General features: G+C 33.4%; 1 protein-coding gene across 5 annotated transcripts in view; it reads right to left on the bottom strand.

The window, feature by feature from the left end:
• Positions 1-530: 530 nt before the first annotated feature.
• The window catches only part of Gnat3 (G protein subunit alpha transducin 3), a 282,850-nt gene continuing 266,466 nt past the window's right edge, over positions 531-16,914 (bottom strand). For all 5 annotated transcript variants that reach the window (XM_047561277.1, XM_047561278.1, XM_047561279.1 and 2 more), the window contains 4 exons: positions 15,047-15,175; positions 4,206-4,335; positions 3,861-4,014; positions 531-721 (listed from right to left, as the gene is read on the bottom strand). In XM_047561277.1, coding sequence (XP_047417233.1) covers positions 531-721; positions 3,861-4,014; positions 4,206-4,335; positions 15,047-15,175 — 604 coding nt within the window. The remainder of the gene's footprint in view (positions 722-3,860; positions 4,015-4,205; positions 4,336-15,046; positions 15,176-16,914) is intronic.

Raw genomic sequence — 16,914 nt, 5'->3', positions numbered from 1 at the left:
CAATTATTTTGCATATATAATTGCCCATCAACAAGATTATATATAGCGAACATTTGATTTGCAGCTACTAAACTGAGCTACAATTAACCAACAAAGTACTTTGTACCATTCTTGCATAGTCTCTATAATATTAGTCCAGTTACATTATCAGTAAAAGTGAATGCCTTTAAAAATCTGGTCAATGGAAATGATATGAAATACTCCGCATTTTTCATTACTCTATGTTTAAAAATAGGCCATTTGCAGATGTTTATGTCTAAGAAAATTCAGTGTCACTAATATGTACTGTTAGAGTTACCAAAATATATCACTGTTTTAAAACTGGGGATCAGAAATTACATTCTTCAAGTCACAGAAATATTGAAACTTACTAAGTATAGGTGATGATGCATTCAATTTTTTTTGTGTGAAAATGTTTGCTATATAATGCTAGCTATATTTCTAGATAAGCTAATATCTATTAAAACTAATCACATAGCACCTTTTATACATGTAAAAGAGTACACAGCAAAAGTAGAAAAAAGGATTGATTAGAAAAGCCCACAGTCTTTTAGATTCTCTTTGATTATTATATCTGTAACTGCATCAAACACAAACTTAACATTTTGGGTATCAGTAGCACAGGTCATGTGAGAATAAATTTCCTTATCTTCTTTCTTTAAATTCAGGTCTAGAAACTGGTTCTTGATGTAGTTCCCTGCATCTTCGAATGTATTTGGCCCTAATTAAACAAAAGTAAGTAAGTATTAATTGTTACAAAGGATAAAATGTAAATGATACTAGTACCTATTAGGATTTTATTTTGTGTGCTGCTATTTAGTATACTCAAATTATAGTATTTTCAAATTAAAATAGGAAGCGTCAATCATCTGAGATATATGCAACATACTTGGTGTGGGGAACTATGCTTCCCAGTGGAGGAAATCCGGGGCTAAAATAGAATCTCTGTAAAATCTGTAAAATCTCTGTAAAAAATCTCTGTAAAATCTTACGATACGGTAGAAATACCAACATAGTTATATAGCAAGTGAGCAAAGCAAACCTATATATACATCAAATGCTGTGAGTTGGTGTTTCTGTGGATGTGCATGTGTTTTAATACAAACTAATAAAGAGAATGGAACTGTTAGATGACGAGGCTGAAGAAGGTGATCTTACTTGATTATATCTTGCCAGAGAGTTCAGAAGGGAAAAGAAAAAAAAGTATGAATGAAACCGAACACTGCAAGGCTAGTGCTACCTCTAGCCTTGAGGGTAGAGTTGGGGAATGAATTTAGAGTTGAAGGAGCTTTTCAAATGGAAGCAAATGGCTTTTGTGAAGGAATTGAAGTAATCAAGTTGAATAGATGATATAAGCCAGATTATAAACTGTTACTAATCAAACACAGGAACCAAGATGAGCTATGGAAGAACTCCATATAGAACTCTTCTTGACTGATATTTTCACTGAGCAATAACATGAGGAAAACTGTGCATGAGAAACCTTACTATTAGAACATACCTTGGATCAGTTGAGAAAAATGAGAAATAAAATAGGTTGATGAACAATACAGGGCAGCTAAAAGTGGCATATTAATTGGTTTTATAATCAAATGTGCTTTGGAAGGACTTGACATAGGAGGGACCATAATAATTTCCCAAGGAAATAAGATTTAGTCCTCCCTGCTTGGAGCAAAATTCTATGAGAGACAATCTTTAACACCAAATAACATGGGTGGGTTGGGGTGTAACTCAGTGGTAGAGTGCATATCTAGCACCCAGCCCTGAATAAAAAAAATGATAAATATAAAGATAGGATACAAAAATAAAACCATAAAACATGGCTAAAGTCCAAAACACTGGCAAAATCAAATGCTGATGAGCATGTATAATCACAGGAATTCTCATTCAATGCTGGTGGGAATGCAAAATGGTATAGTCATTATGGAGGGCAATTTGGCAATTTCTCACACAGCTAAATATAGTCTTATCATGCAGCCTGGCAACTGGACTTCTATGTAGTTGCCTGAAACATGTCCAAACAAAATCCTGTACTTGGATATTTATTACCACTTTTTAAATAATTGCTAAAAATTGGAAGCAAACAAGATGTTCTTCAATAAGTGAAAGGATAAGCAAACTGTGGTTTGTTTATGGATTGTAATATTATTGGGAATTTAAAAAAAGCTATGCATAAAGTAAAACATGGAAAAAAACTCATGTTCATATTGCTAAAACAAACAAGCCTATCAGAAAATGCTACCTACTGTGTTTTTCAGGATATATGATATTCTGGAATAAGTGAAACTATAGAAGAGCAAAGGATCAGTGGTTTCTAGGGGTTGAAGGGTAGGAGGATGGCATAATTGGGTAGTACCCAGGGGATTTTTAGGCCAACAAAACTGTTCTGTGTAATACGATAATCATGTTCTAGTTTGGATCTGCAATGTCCTCCAAAGGTCTATTTGTTAAAGGCTTTGTAACCCAACTTGGCATAATTGGGAGGTGGTAGAAATTCTAAGACGTGAGGCCAAGTAGAAGGTCTTCTAGTCATTGAGGGTATGCCCTCAAGGGGATTGTAGGACCCTTCTTCCTTCTTAGCCATGATAGGGTAAACAGGCTTCCTTTGCCACACACTATCTCTATGATTTACTACTTCACCAAAGGCCCAAAGCAACAGGGCTAACCAGCCATGAATTAAAATCTCAAAAACATGAGGAAAATAAATCATTTTTCTTCATAAGTTGATTGAACTCAGATATTTGTTATAGTAGCAAAAAGCTTACTAATCCAGGTAGATATATGTCATGCATATGGCAAAACACATAGAATGTAGAACAACACAAAGAGTAAACTCTAATTAAACTTTGGATAATGTATCAATATCGATCATCCATCAGTTGAAACAAATATGCAACAGTAATTCAAGATGTTAACAACAGAAGAAACTGTGGGATGGGTCAGGAAAGCACATAGGAACTCTGTGCTTTCTTTTCAAAGAGTTAATTTCTCTGTGAACTCTTTGAAAAAATAAACTCTATTACTTACGTGTATATAAATAGCCCCTAATTGTGTCTACATTTAATTTATAATATTAAATATGGTATCATACTTATATTTGATCATATGATAAATGTATAAACAAGTAAAAAGTATTTATGATCATGTAATAATGATATAAGCACCGTTTTTTAGATATATATTTTTGACAGAATGTTGTATACCCAGTACTTCTGAGCTATACTACACAAATAATGGGTAAAATTGGTTTTGTATTTTCATTTAAAATATAAATATTTCCATCCTACATAATTTCATTAACAACAGGGCATTCAGTTGTTTACAAAATAGGAAGTTGTATCTGAATTTGAAACAACACTGCTATGGAACTTGACTTAATAGTCACTGACTAACAGGATTGAGTCTAAAATTCTGGGTCCTAGAGAAACAAGAAAGATGGCACTATTTTCAAGTTCACTGATGCTATCTGTCTGGCACAACTTAAACATTGAAGAGCCACTGAGACCTAACATAACATTACTTGTTTTTGTTAGGATGTATGTTAAAAATGCCCATCTGAAATAAAATTTGCGTTCCTATTATGTTGAAATTAAAACAGTTTTAAGTATCACCTGATGTATTCAATAGTAACTCTCATGTAACATTTCCCAGTTTGTTCAGTGGGGATATGCTTTAAATAGTACGGAGAAGATGATGTTTTGTTTGTAAAAATAAACTGTATTTTCAATTTGGATCATATACATGACTAAAATATGATCATGGACCTCATTCTTGTAAATATTAAATATCAAGATTCAGACAGGAAAATTTATACCCATACAACCATGTATAAATATGTAACGAAAGGAAAAGACTCTTACCAGTGTATTCTGGAAAACAAATGCTAAGATGCACCTTGTTTACTTTTTCTTGAAAGAGGTCTTTTTTATTGAGAAAGAGGACAATGGAGGTGGTTGCAAAGTACTTGTGATTACAGATACTGTTGAACAAGTGGAGACTTTCATGCATTCTGTTCTGTTAGGCATAAAAGACAAGAATGTGCAGGATTATTATTTGTGAAATGTGACAGTTGAGCATCCTAAACAAGGACCTAGAAGTGACATGTATCTTGGAAGGCCTTCATTGAGTTGGGAAATTCCATAGCACTATTGGATAATCCAAGTGTTTGTTTTTTTACCTTGGTCTTGTTTTCCTTTCAGACTTACCACTTCTTCATCTTCTACTAGGACCATGTCATAGGCACTGAGAGCAGCACAAAATATAATGCATGTAACTCCTTCAAAGCAGTGAATCCATTTCTTTCTCTCCGATCTCTGTCCACCTACATCAAACATTCTTTTAAAAAATCAAACGAAAAATGAATCTCATAAAGGTCCTTCAAAATGTACATAAAGGTTAATATAATTATAAATGGATGGCCTATATTGTTGAAAGATATTCTTTTGCTTTTTATTGATTATAAAATGAATCTTATTTGGTCTACTTGCAACTCAAGGACAACAAAAAAAGAGAAAGTTCATTTTTTTTTTTCTATCTCTGTGCAGAGTAGAGTTAAATAATTTCTACACTGAGCAACTGGAAATTTTAAAGCAGCTTAATTTTACTGAAAGGTGTATTGGCCTTAGAAGATTTAATCAAACTTTATATATATTCTATAAAGTGAACAGAAAGTTCAAGAAGATGGGATGCCTTTATAGTTTTGATGCCATGAAGACTCTTGCCTGATTTCTTAGCCTTTCTTGTAAGTGACTGTTTGCATCCTGTGGTCTAGACACTGAGCTACATCTGCGTACACAAAAAAAGAAAAGATGTGGTCACTGTCTTCAAAGAATTTGCCATCTGGTTGAGGGAAAAGTAAGGAAGTTGTTGTCATATTATGAAATAAATATTCTAACACATGGGAAAATGTCAGCACAGAAGAGCCTGAGGGATCATAAAACTTACAGGAAGAATTTGAAAACTTGATCTTCCCTCTACTTCTGTATTTTCATAAAAAGGCAGCCTCATGGATGGAAAAATTCAATAATAATTACTCTTAATACTCCCTTTCCCTTATCTCCAAATACTACATATCCAAAATGCACTACCTAATTCATCCATTCCTTTCCAACTCCTCTCCTCTGGTGCAAGTCACCAATATTTCTCACCAGAATGCCTCAAAATGTCTAACTAGTCTCTCTGTTTCTACTTTTGCAGTCCTCAAATTGATTCCCACAGAACTCAGAATTTTGTTTCAATGTACCTCATTTGATATTTTAGGGAATTTTGCAAATTCCTTATCATACCAGATTTCTGCCTACAACTTTTCCATGGATCTCTTTCCCTTAGAACAAATTACAAACTTGTGATGATTGATGAGACTTTAGTTGTTCTGGTTCCTGCTCTTCATTCCAACCTTATTTCCTTTCACTTTCTTCTCCTTAATACTGTCTAACCACAAGGCTATTTTAGAGTCTTTAATATAAATCCAAGTTTTTTGCTGTCTCAACTTTTGCACGGTCTATCTCTTCTTCCTGTTAAAGGAATTTCTTTCTTTCTTATGTGACTGTTTCTTTCACAGCTTTCAGATCTTAGTCTGAATGTTTCCTGCACAAAGGAGGCTTCCCAAAAGTTCACACAAATTGCATCTCTCTTCACCCTCCATTTGCTATGACATCACTCTTTCCTTTATAAGTCATCATAATCAATAATTAACTTTGTAAAAACATTTTTTTCCACATTTGTTAACTGTCATCTCCCTAATAGAATAGCAGCCCCACGATGACAGGGACTCCCATCATATAAAACTGCTTTGATTTCTAGTGCCTGGGTACCATGTCTGACACATAACAGACATGCAATAAAGTCCCTCTAAATAAATGAATAGATTCCATGTTAACGGAATGGAGAGGGAAATTTTACACAAAACACATGCACATCATCAAGGCATGACAGAATTTATCATGTTTGGGGTCAAATGCAGTTTATATATTTAGAAAGAAAGATGAAGATCAAAACATTGAGATAATTATCATTTACTCATTTATTCACAAAATATTTATTTGAGCACCAAAGGTTTAGCTTCAAGAAGTCCCTAATCTTGTGATGGGGATGGCTGTCCTTGTGTTTGGAAATGAACCTAAAATATCCCTATAGTCTAGAGAAGGTAGGGCTATTACTAGAAATGGAGTGATCCTTAACTATGGAAGATGACATGTGTAGAAACCTAATAAGAGATGAAGGATTGGGCTCAGCAGAAGTCTGGGGAAGAATGTTCCAGGTGAAGGTGGCAGAGAAAAGAGAAAGCAAAGTGTTTGAGGAGAGAGGAGCACTATAGACATGTTTGGCTACCAATGGATTAACTGCATCTTTCATGTTACATGAGAATTTTAGATTTTATATGATCATTAGAGGGGGACTGTGTGAGGTGTTTCTGGTATGGAATTGGCCTTGTGTGTATGTTATTATCTCTTTGAACTGATTACAGAAGATTGATTTCATGAGGAAGAGACCAGAGGCAAATAAGTTATAAGGCTATTGTACTACTTTAAGATCAAAATATTAATTACTGAAAAGCATCTAAGTTATAGTCTTCAAGGTAAATAACTCTGCTTGTGATAATAAAGACCAACCAGCTGACTTACTGGAGATAATCAAAAGTACTGTATGTTGTACTTCATATTTCCCATGTGAACCAAGTAAAGAACAGATACATAGAACTAACATACCTCAAATGCATATTCAGACATATGTATGTATCTACTGATAAAAGGGGAAGAAAACTGAGATGTCCTAAATTTAGTTACAGGTCAGAGGATACAGGAGAGGAAGGGATAACAGGCTTTGGGCCAAATCAAAACAGAGAGAAAGGCAAAAAAAAAAAAAAAAAAAAAAAAAAAAAAAAAAAAAAAACACCTGTGAGAGCTCCTATCCATATGTTGAAACCCTTACCTCAGAACCCCAGGAGAATTATCAAGGTGTCATTCCCACTTACTTACATCCCAAACCAGCTAAGAAACAAATGCTTCTTACAAACTCTTCTCCTAACCTAAAATTGCCCAATTCAGGTTGTCTCCCCTGTTATCTCTGGGCAATGTAGGTTTGGTATAATAAATCTATGTTTTCTTTTACCCAATTTTTCATTATAAAATATGTTGACTTCTTAGATCCAGTGAACATTTTTTCAGTTGCTACCCAGCTATGCTGCTTGTGACCTAAGAAATTTGTCCTGGGACTAGTTCTTTCTTTCTGGCTTCCATTTATTAAGTTTCATTAAATTATTTTATTTCAGAGTTTTCATGGTCTCCAGAATTTTTATTATATAGCAAAATTACACCATTAGTAGTAGATGAAAAGAGAAGAAGTTCACAATATTGAATACAATGGTTACGAGTTATGTGGATTCGAAATTTAAAATCTGTGTCAATAAAGAATATCATATGTGTTGCTAATTATCAAACCCTCTACAATTTTAAACATGTAAAACAAATGAAGAAAGAGAACTGAAATTTGACTTTAAGATCATATTTATGTGAAAGTTAACCAATAGCTTTAATTTCTAGGATAATAGGTATACATTCTGACATTTAAATATATATTCAAATCTTTTATTAAATCATAAAAGCAATCTTGGAGGTTTTGTTCTTGAGGTTTTGTAAAATAGAAATTTATCTACCTTTATTGAAATTATCTAAAGAGTGGGAGAAATGGAAACAGTTCAAATCTTGGCTCTTCTTTATTCCTCAAATTCCCATATTACAAAGTATAATACATTGATCTTAATTTAACTCATATATAAGGGTTTACTATTTACTAGACATGCAATCATAGTGTAGCAACTAACTCATTTAAATCTCATCATGAACTTACAAGTTTGGCACAATTATTTTCTTGTTTTTCACATGAGCTCTTAAGCAACTTGCTTATTTGTTGAGGCTGCTGTGTTTTAGGCATCATGATAGGTTCTGTGGATATGTTTGTCATCCTGTGTAAGTTATTATCACCTGAGATATAAATCTATTTATTTAGACCAGAGGTCCCTACAGCTCTCACACCCTTGCTAGTAGACTGGAATCATCTTCATTGTGAACTCCACCCTTCTTTTCCCAGCCCAGAGAGTAGTTCTGTGTTGCCAAATAAGTCACTGTGAAAAAATGTAAAACTCCTTCCTTCTGAGAAGTTTTGTTCCAATATTTAATGAGCATCATATAGATCTTCTGGATCCCAGGCATTCTATATATTCTCTATTTGATTATATTATGGATCATTTTTATTTGTTGGCAAAAAATGTGATACTGGGATTGAACAAAAGTGTATTAGCTAGTGGAATTGGGTGAACTGAAAGCAATATACATCACTAGATTTAAATTCATGGTGGGGGTTTTTCAAACTCAAACTACCACTTTAGTCCCACCCACTAGATTTTAATAGATAAGAACCCCCATTGCTCTAGCTTCTACTTCTGTTCTAATCTCTCCCCAGGGGTTGCTAAAGGCAAAACTAGTTGATCATGGAACCTGGATGAAGGTGACTGGATGAATAAAATATCTGTGCTAGGGGAGCCCAGTGTTTAGTTTCTACAGTAGGAATGACTGTGCTGTAAGAATTAAACTCTAGGACACCTTGGTTAAGTTTTCTCCACTAAACAGAACTTGAATCTGCCTTGTTAGCATTTACTTTTGAGTCCCTTTTTCTCAGCTTAATTTATGCCAACTATCTATTTCCCTCTATTTTGACTGATATTCTTTTAATCACTCATATTCGAATCTCAGAAATCTGAGAAAATCCTCTTTTCAAGGTTATTTTGAATAACTGCTCAAATTCCCTGCAAGGTGAACAATTGCTTTACCTCAGAGAAAAAAAGAATATTTTTTCTCATGTTAATGGTTTTGTTTTGTGTTTTTCAGGTGGTTTTTAATAAATAAAAATAATCATAAGAATTATCAAGTTCAGTTAATTTTAATTTATGGACTCTATGGAGCACATAAATTGCACAGGACAAGGAAAAGGGAACTTCATACATTGCCTACATATTTATTTCCTACAACACAATAATTTCAAATGACTCTCCCCAAAATTGAAACACATAAGGAAACTGAGATGAAAATCAAACTGAAATCAAGGCCAGCAATCTCCCTGGCTGTTTGCTGACATTCTCTTACGATCTGACTTCTTTGCAGCCTACTAATGACACATTAACACAAGGTATAAAAGGCTCTTCTCTTTAGGAAAATGTAAACAACAGTGATAAATAACAACAGTGAGAATAATACTTTGTGGTATAAAAGGTTTATTGGAATTGTGTGATCTCCCTGAGAAGTAAATTCATATCTATACTTCCTCTTGCCTGTGTTTATGTCAGAAGGGAAAATAGTACTGTACCCATATTAAAGGTGAAGAAACTGAGTCTTTGAAAAACAAATGGTTTGTTTTCAAATTCATAATTAGTAAGGGCAGGAACTTATGCAGTGTGGCTCTTAACCCAGTGTTCTTTTAGCAAATTATGCAACTTTGGGGTTTAGGAAGCATCATTCTCTCTCAAGGAAGGGAGGACAAAGATTACTCAGTCTTTGTTAGTATTAATGAAATGGCTTCAGAAATTCAGAGAGCAAAAATGTTTATAATCTCATTTATGACTCACTTGATAAAAGATAATTTTTTCTGCACAGATTAAGTAGAAGATATAGGTTCAGGTAGCAATGAACATCTCTCTAATGCCCTCTGCTATTGTGAACTGAAATACTTTTTAACAAATCAGACCAAGGACCAGAGTTTTGCTTTTGAATTGATTCTCCTGGAAAACATGTAAGCTCTAAAAAAAAGTAACTTTGTTTCACTATCATTGTAGGAATTTATTTTTCATATATTTCTTCTTAATTTTAGCTTTTCCTCTAAATTTTAATATAGGCCTATTTTTTGAGAGATGAGAAGAATTACAACCTATTAAAGTAATTTGGAGATTTCTAAGTGGAGTATTTACTTATATATTTGACTATAGAAATATTCTCCAGTGTACATAAAAAAGCAAAAACAAAACAACTCCATCATGATCATTCTGTGGAAAAACAAAACTAAAATCAGAGAAAAGCATAGATACTTGCTGCCTGAATGTTTAGATTGATGAAATATAATGAACAATTAATGCTTGGATCTCCTTAGTCCCTTTAATAAAATAACCAGAACTTTAAGGATATTGAATGGAACTTACAGTTCCAATTTTGTGGATATTTTTTGATTTATTTAGTTATTTTTTTTTGAGGGGGACAATATTTCCTTATTAAGTCTGTTGTTTAAGCTAGGATTCTTAATGTTCAAAGGAGGCTTATAAATGACTGATTATGAGACAGCTAAAAATTAACAGACCAGCTTTTAAGTGATCACTGGATATTGATTATGTGTTAAATTGCCCATGATATTAATATAGGGTAAGCCCTCAGTGTTGTAAGACTGTATTAAACAGTTGACTGAAGAGTTGGTTTTTATAGTTCTGTTTTAAACAACTGGAAAGCTGTTGAGTTTTATGGGTTTATGTTAAACAGTTGGCTAAATATATGACCATACAAGATTATTCAGTCCTCATATTAAAATAGATTATTATGATATAATCTTCCCTTTATAATTCCTTAAAAATTATTGCATAATATAGAATAGCTAAACATTAACGATTCTTCTATAGCTAATTTATGTTATATGCCTTTGTTCATCCAAGAAGCATGTGATTATTTGAAAAAAATCACCATTTCTAACATCTTCTTCTGTATACTTAACCACATAAAATAAGATCCAATCTGAGTATGAATTTATTTTAAACACTTCTGTTGAATGGGGTTTATTTAAGACGTTTGGCTCTATCAGAGTTGGGATAGCTTCCTAAGATGACTGCATATGAGGGTCAACCAGTGAGTCTGTGTCACCACTACACAGCTGTAGCAAAATACTCTAATTAAATCTTTCCCTTATTCAATTTCTGAAAATAGAGAAGGGTAGATAATTATAGACATCAGAGATGTTCACAGAGGTCATTCTGAACCCCTTAGTTCATCATGATTAAAAACAAAATTGAAAGCACTTAAAACCATAAAGAAACCAGAATCTTTTTGTACTAGGAATTGAACCAGGGGTGCTTAACCACAAAAAAAATAAATAAATAAAACAAACCAGAATCTTTGTAATTGTCAATGCTAATTTACCATTATCTACCTTCTACCGAACATGTGTCTATGTATTTGAAACTTTAAATGCTCATTAGATAATTCTCTAATTATTATATAATGTAATCCATAAAACCATGAAAACAAATTCTGTCACTAGGATAAATTAGACAGCTTATACACATACTCTTTTGGTAATATTAATCATGAACATATCTGAAACAAACATAATATACACAAGTTAATGTTCTATGAGACCTAGTGATCTAGTAGAGAATAACAAAGCTTACTGATAAGCTGAAGTGAGTCACGTCCCACACAAGTGAACATAGTAAAATGATTTAGCTCCATATATCAGGAAAACTGTCATTTATCTTGTATCACAGATCTGCTCGAATATTCTTGAAAGCAGTTATGTTAAATTTACAAAATTTAAAGCTCCATATTGCAATACTTGCTGACCCCTTTTCTTTGGTTCCTATATAGTGTAAATTACTTTCAGTTCTATTTTTTAAATCATGGCGTGTTTAGGAAGAAAGTGACTGCTCTATAATTGCTTGATAAATCATTGTGGATCTGTTTCTAAGGAATTATTTTATAACAGTAGAAGGGCTTGCACTTGCATTGAATTTTCCACTTACATAGTACTGCAAACATTTGTAAAAATAATTTCAGTTTGACAGTTGGAACTCTGGTTTGAGGAGAATTCTAAGGTAATTTCCATTAAATCAGATGATACATGAAGATGATACACTACTTTGGCAGAGAAAATTTTTCATTTTGGTATTACTATTTAAAATTCAAAGTTCTCTTATTTAAAATGTAAATGAAGTCTTTAGTTTTAAATAGTCATAAGGATGATTTGTGCTATATGAATACAAATCAATGCTAATGTAATATATTTTACCACCTGGGCAACTGCTGAAATGAAGCTGGAAGGTACATTATTCTTATGCTTACTACTTTGAAATATAGAATTTTACACTACACAAGGTTGTGTACATGTGGACTATTGTGTTCAGCATGTGAAAGAAAGGCGATTCAACTGTGAGATATTATATTCCATGTATGTATAATATGTCAAAATACACTCTACTGTCATGTATATCTAGAAAGAAAAGACTTGATTAAATGTTTAATATACTTCAAGTGTTATGACTAAAAATGTTTATAAATGATTTAAAATATCTCCATAAGAAAAGAAATCATTAAAAACTACTTTATATCTCCCTAATAAGCTATGTTATCCTCCCTTCTCTTTCTCGCTGAACATAATTGCAAATGACCAACAACATCATGCTAAAGAAGCATTTACTGTGCAAAAGAAAATGATTTTCAGCCCAATTTATCCAACAACCCACCAGTGACAGTGTAGAACATGGTCTTTAAAAACATAAAGATGGACATTTTGATCCTTTGCACTTCTATGTAAAACCTTAGGGAAATCTTTCACCTCATTTTAACCTCCATTTCTTAATTCTTTTCCTATCCAAGGATAGCAATGTCCAACTTATGTTACTTAGAAGTGTAGAGATTATATACATAAAGTGCTTGACATAGTACATTTATTCACTCAGCAATAATTGACTATATGCTTACTTCATGCTAGTCACTATAATAAGTACTAGAGGTAGAGCATCAGCAGACAAGGCCCCTGACCTCCTGGAGTTCAGGGTGTATGAGGCAGAAACAGAAACAAAAAGAGAAAATGAATAAAGAAATAAAGCAATTTCATATATTTATTTTAAAATAATTTTTTTAAAAAAGAGGAAAGTAGTATGATATATCAATATTGTAATGGAGATAGATAATACTGGTGTGACTCATGACAGCTGTTTATTTACATTTTTTCCCAACTCTGCATTTAATGACATTTAGTGACATAACATTTGTAGGTTGAAATTGGCCACAGTGGATGTTTACTCCAGAGAAATTCTCTAAGGTCACAAATTGGGTCCTTCCCACCCTTCCTTCCTCGCTAACTCAATCCACTGCCCGAAAAAGCCTGCTCTTAAATGTTTGCTAGCACACTGCTGGGTTGTAATGGTGGCAGAGATATGCAGGGATTGTAAACAGATAGAATGATCAAGGATCCAAAAGTTCATGGCATTTGATTTGGAATCTTCAGGATAAGAAGATAGTCCTTGCCAAGACCCAGGGCAGAGTCCGTAGGCAAAAGCAAAACAAAAAAACCAAAAAACAACAACAACAACAACAACAACAACAACAAAAACAGCAAGCACAAAGGCCCTAAGACTTGGAAAGAGAGAAAAGAAAAAAATAAATAATAATTTATCAGTGATCATTTCTGAGAAGGTACTAAATTGGTCAGTATATTAGGGAGTTACCAGGGTTGTTAGCTTTTAGAAATTCAGTAGATAACATTAATTTTCAAAACTGATTTGCAGTCCAGATGATCTAGAACCCAGAAAATCCCATTAATTTATGTAACATAAACTACATCTAGTTATGTAACTCTCTGCTAGGACTCACTTGATCTAATCTTTAGAACAAACCTACAAGGCAAGTTTTTCTTAACTCCTGTTGCTATTTATCAAAGAACATGGGATTAGAACTTTGAACTGATTGACCACAGGGCGCACACACAGTTCTAGTGTATTAGTTTTAGTCAGGAATTTGAAGAGAAGAAAGATGAACAAGACAGAAAGCAGAATGCATTGAAAATGATCAGTCAGGGTTAAGATAGGCAGAGGGGAGAAGCAATTGGACTTGGGCTCCCCAAGGAAAACTCCAGAAACTGGACCAAAGGTCAGCAGTCTGAAGAAAGTAGTTGCCAAAGAGGGACTGTACAACAGTGGAGCCAGGACTGACGACAAACTTTTATTACGTTTACCCAGAGAGGATGTTGATTTCAATCTGTTCGGTCCCTCAGCCTTACATGATCTTTAGCTCACTTTTCAGAAAATTAACTGTTTGTAGGCCTGAAATTTCATGTGGATTTTGGAAAGATTTCTTTCACATTAATTGAAAATATCCTATCTACAAAATAGCTATTCTAATTAGATATTATATATAGCTAGTTTGCATACTTAAAAACTATCTCACTGAAACAAATATTATGATATTAATTGCCATTTGCTTACTTTTTGTCATAAGTGGATATAAATGATTCATGCCAGGTTCTCCCTAGTTTTTCTACTCTTTAGAAATGTTTTCATTATTGAATGCATGAGTGACCTTATTAATTATATTGTACTGATTTTTTCCATTACTAAAATATATAGTCAGAACCTGATATTAATGTTTAATGTTCTACTTTGCCCACAATCTGTAGAGAAAAGTATTAAGTATCAAGGGATATCTTCTCATACTATGTTGTGGATTTTCATGTAGTCAGTGATTTTGCAGTAGAATTTCTAGGAAAAATTTAATCCACAGCAATAAAAAATAATGATTCATTTTCATATCCCAAAACATACTATAAAATATGCCTTGTAATTCTAGTAAACAGCATCATATTCAAATAATTCTTTTTCATCATTTGCATTTTTAAGGCAAGGAAACAGATTTAATACAAATATTTCAAGCAAAGGAGAAAATAAGAAGGCAAAGGATATAGGATTCCTTGCACCTGTTGCTTAAATGTTATTTAAATATATTTCCCTTTTTCTTGTTAGCCAAAGTACAATATCAGTTTCAAATATGAGAAAAACAAAATCTAGCTCCCACCTGCTTGTGACAGAAGCACTTTAGCCTGGGGTGGGGAGAAGACTTGACTCAGGGTGAGGTTGGGGAGAGGGATCACAGGAATAAAGAATCCTGTTACTGAAAGTTAACAGACCTAGGGAGCACACCCAAGGACCCACTGCCCCTGACTATTGGTTAGTGATTTTCTCCATAAAGATTTAACCTGATACACACTCCTGTCCACACTTAGAAGAAACATTTGATCATACCTGAAGTTCAGGTCTTTAAAGGAGAACTGAGTTTCAATGATGCCAGTAGTTTTCACTCGAGAATGCAGAACATCTTGCTCATTTGGCACATACCCAGGAGCTGTTATTCTATCTAAATCATTAAGGTAGCTAATAAAAACAAAAGGAGACAGCATTTATATGCATTGAACTTTTGCATTGGAGAATACCAGGATTTAGGACAAGTGAATTTTTGGTTTAGAGTTCATTAAAAATAATATACTCCAGATTTCTGGTGCTCTTCAAACTCTGAATGTTAAGAATTTGGTAACTGTGATGTTGCAGAGCTGCTGTGTAAGTGTGGCACACAAATGCCCCCTGAGGGTCTCTTCTAAAGGAAACCTAATAAACGCCTCCTTATCCTGTATTTTAGGAGGCTTAAGTGATAAATTTGCTGGTATACAGATAGGAGTATAAAAGATAATTCTTCTTTACAGGGTTTGGAATATATATGCATATAGATATGTATATTGATTGATTGTCTTATTATGCTTCTAATGATAGTTGATAGATATTCATCCAAATTCTGCAGTTTGTTTTAGGTACTTCAGGTTTTAAAGAGGAATTAATTTAAATATGGTAATTGGAAGCCTGCTTGTTAGTTTGGCATGGGTTGCTCCCTTTAGGATTCACCTATTTCCATTAAGTGCCATGATGACATCCAGATAGTTCAATAAAGGAAGTACCTGATTTTATATTGCTGTTCCATACTGGAACTAACTCATGAATTTGCTGACCTACCCTGGATAATACTACTGGGATCAGAAGGCCGAATACTACTGTCCCCACTCCCATTCTCCCTTATTAGTGTGTTTTTGTGCCCTGAAACCCAAAAGAAGGCATGTTAAAGATTCCTACTCTTAGACTGAATACTGTCTTTTTTCTCCTCACAGGATCTTGGGTGAAGAGCAGGAGTCTGATTAAGCTGTACATTCTATGAATCTGTTGGATTGAACGAAGTAAACTGCTCTTATTTCTTCATCCTTGAAACCAGATGATATCTATGGATTAAAAGTAAGTGTTTTATTGCTTACATTTATTTGAAAGCCACTTTTCTAAACTTGTGACATTAAGGCTGTTACCAGTCTTTCTGTGAACATTTCAAACTCAAATAGTAATCATATGGTAATGTTTTCATGGCAAATGTGACCATCACATTGAACCAAGTTTGCATATATCACTCACAGAAAGGTTAAGATTAGTGTGCTGCCATGGAGACAGAGTTTGAGAAGTGAAATCCAGCCAAATGTTAGTCATTGTTCAACAACTGAATTTATTCAGGGATTAAATTGAGAGACTCTTAGCATCTAGACCAATGACTTAAATTTAGTTTTATCAGTAAAAAATATATTTAATTTAAAGCAACATAGGCAATTTATTTCTTTTAGGCAGAAACAAACAGAATGGGAAGGTATCCCAAAGGGATCTTGGTCAGGTGCAAAAAGAAAATTACATTTCAGAAATTTCATAGTGTGAAAATTTACCACTATTTTTAAATTTTAATAAAGATTTTTTTCTTTAAAAAATGATGAATAAAGATATAAATGTATCCAAGAAAGTACTGGCAGATTCTGCTAGCTGTTTTTATTTGTTTTCTGTTTGGAGAAGCAAATCTCTTTTAAGTGAATTTTCTGTTGGCTTACTCTGTTATGCAGTGGGTATACTGTTGATTACTTGGTTCATGCCTGAGTAAAAACATTAACTAAACAAACATACCTACCAAAGTAGAAATTGGATTTGTTTTAGTAACAGCTAAATAAAAACTTCAGTAAAGAAACATTTTAATGCACTTCTATTTGTGTGTATAAATGATTTCAGGAAAAAGCAGAGGCATTAGCAGACTGAACAAT

Source organism: Sciurus carolinensis, chromosome 8 (assembly GCF_902686445.1).
Source record: "Sciurus carolinensis chromosome 8, mSciCar1.2, whole genome shotgun sequence".
Classification (NCBI taxonomy): domain Eukaryota; kingdom Metazoa; phylum Chordata; class Mammalia; order Rodentia; family Sciuridae; genus Sciurus; species Sciurus carolinensis.
Note: the sequence above shows the minus strand (reverse complement) of the source record. Positions and strands in the feature narration are given on the sequence as shown.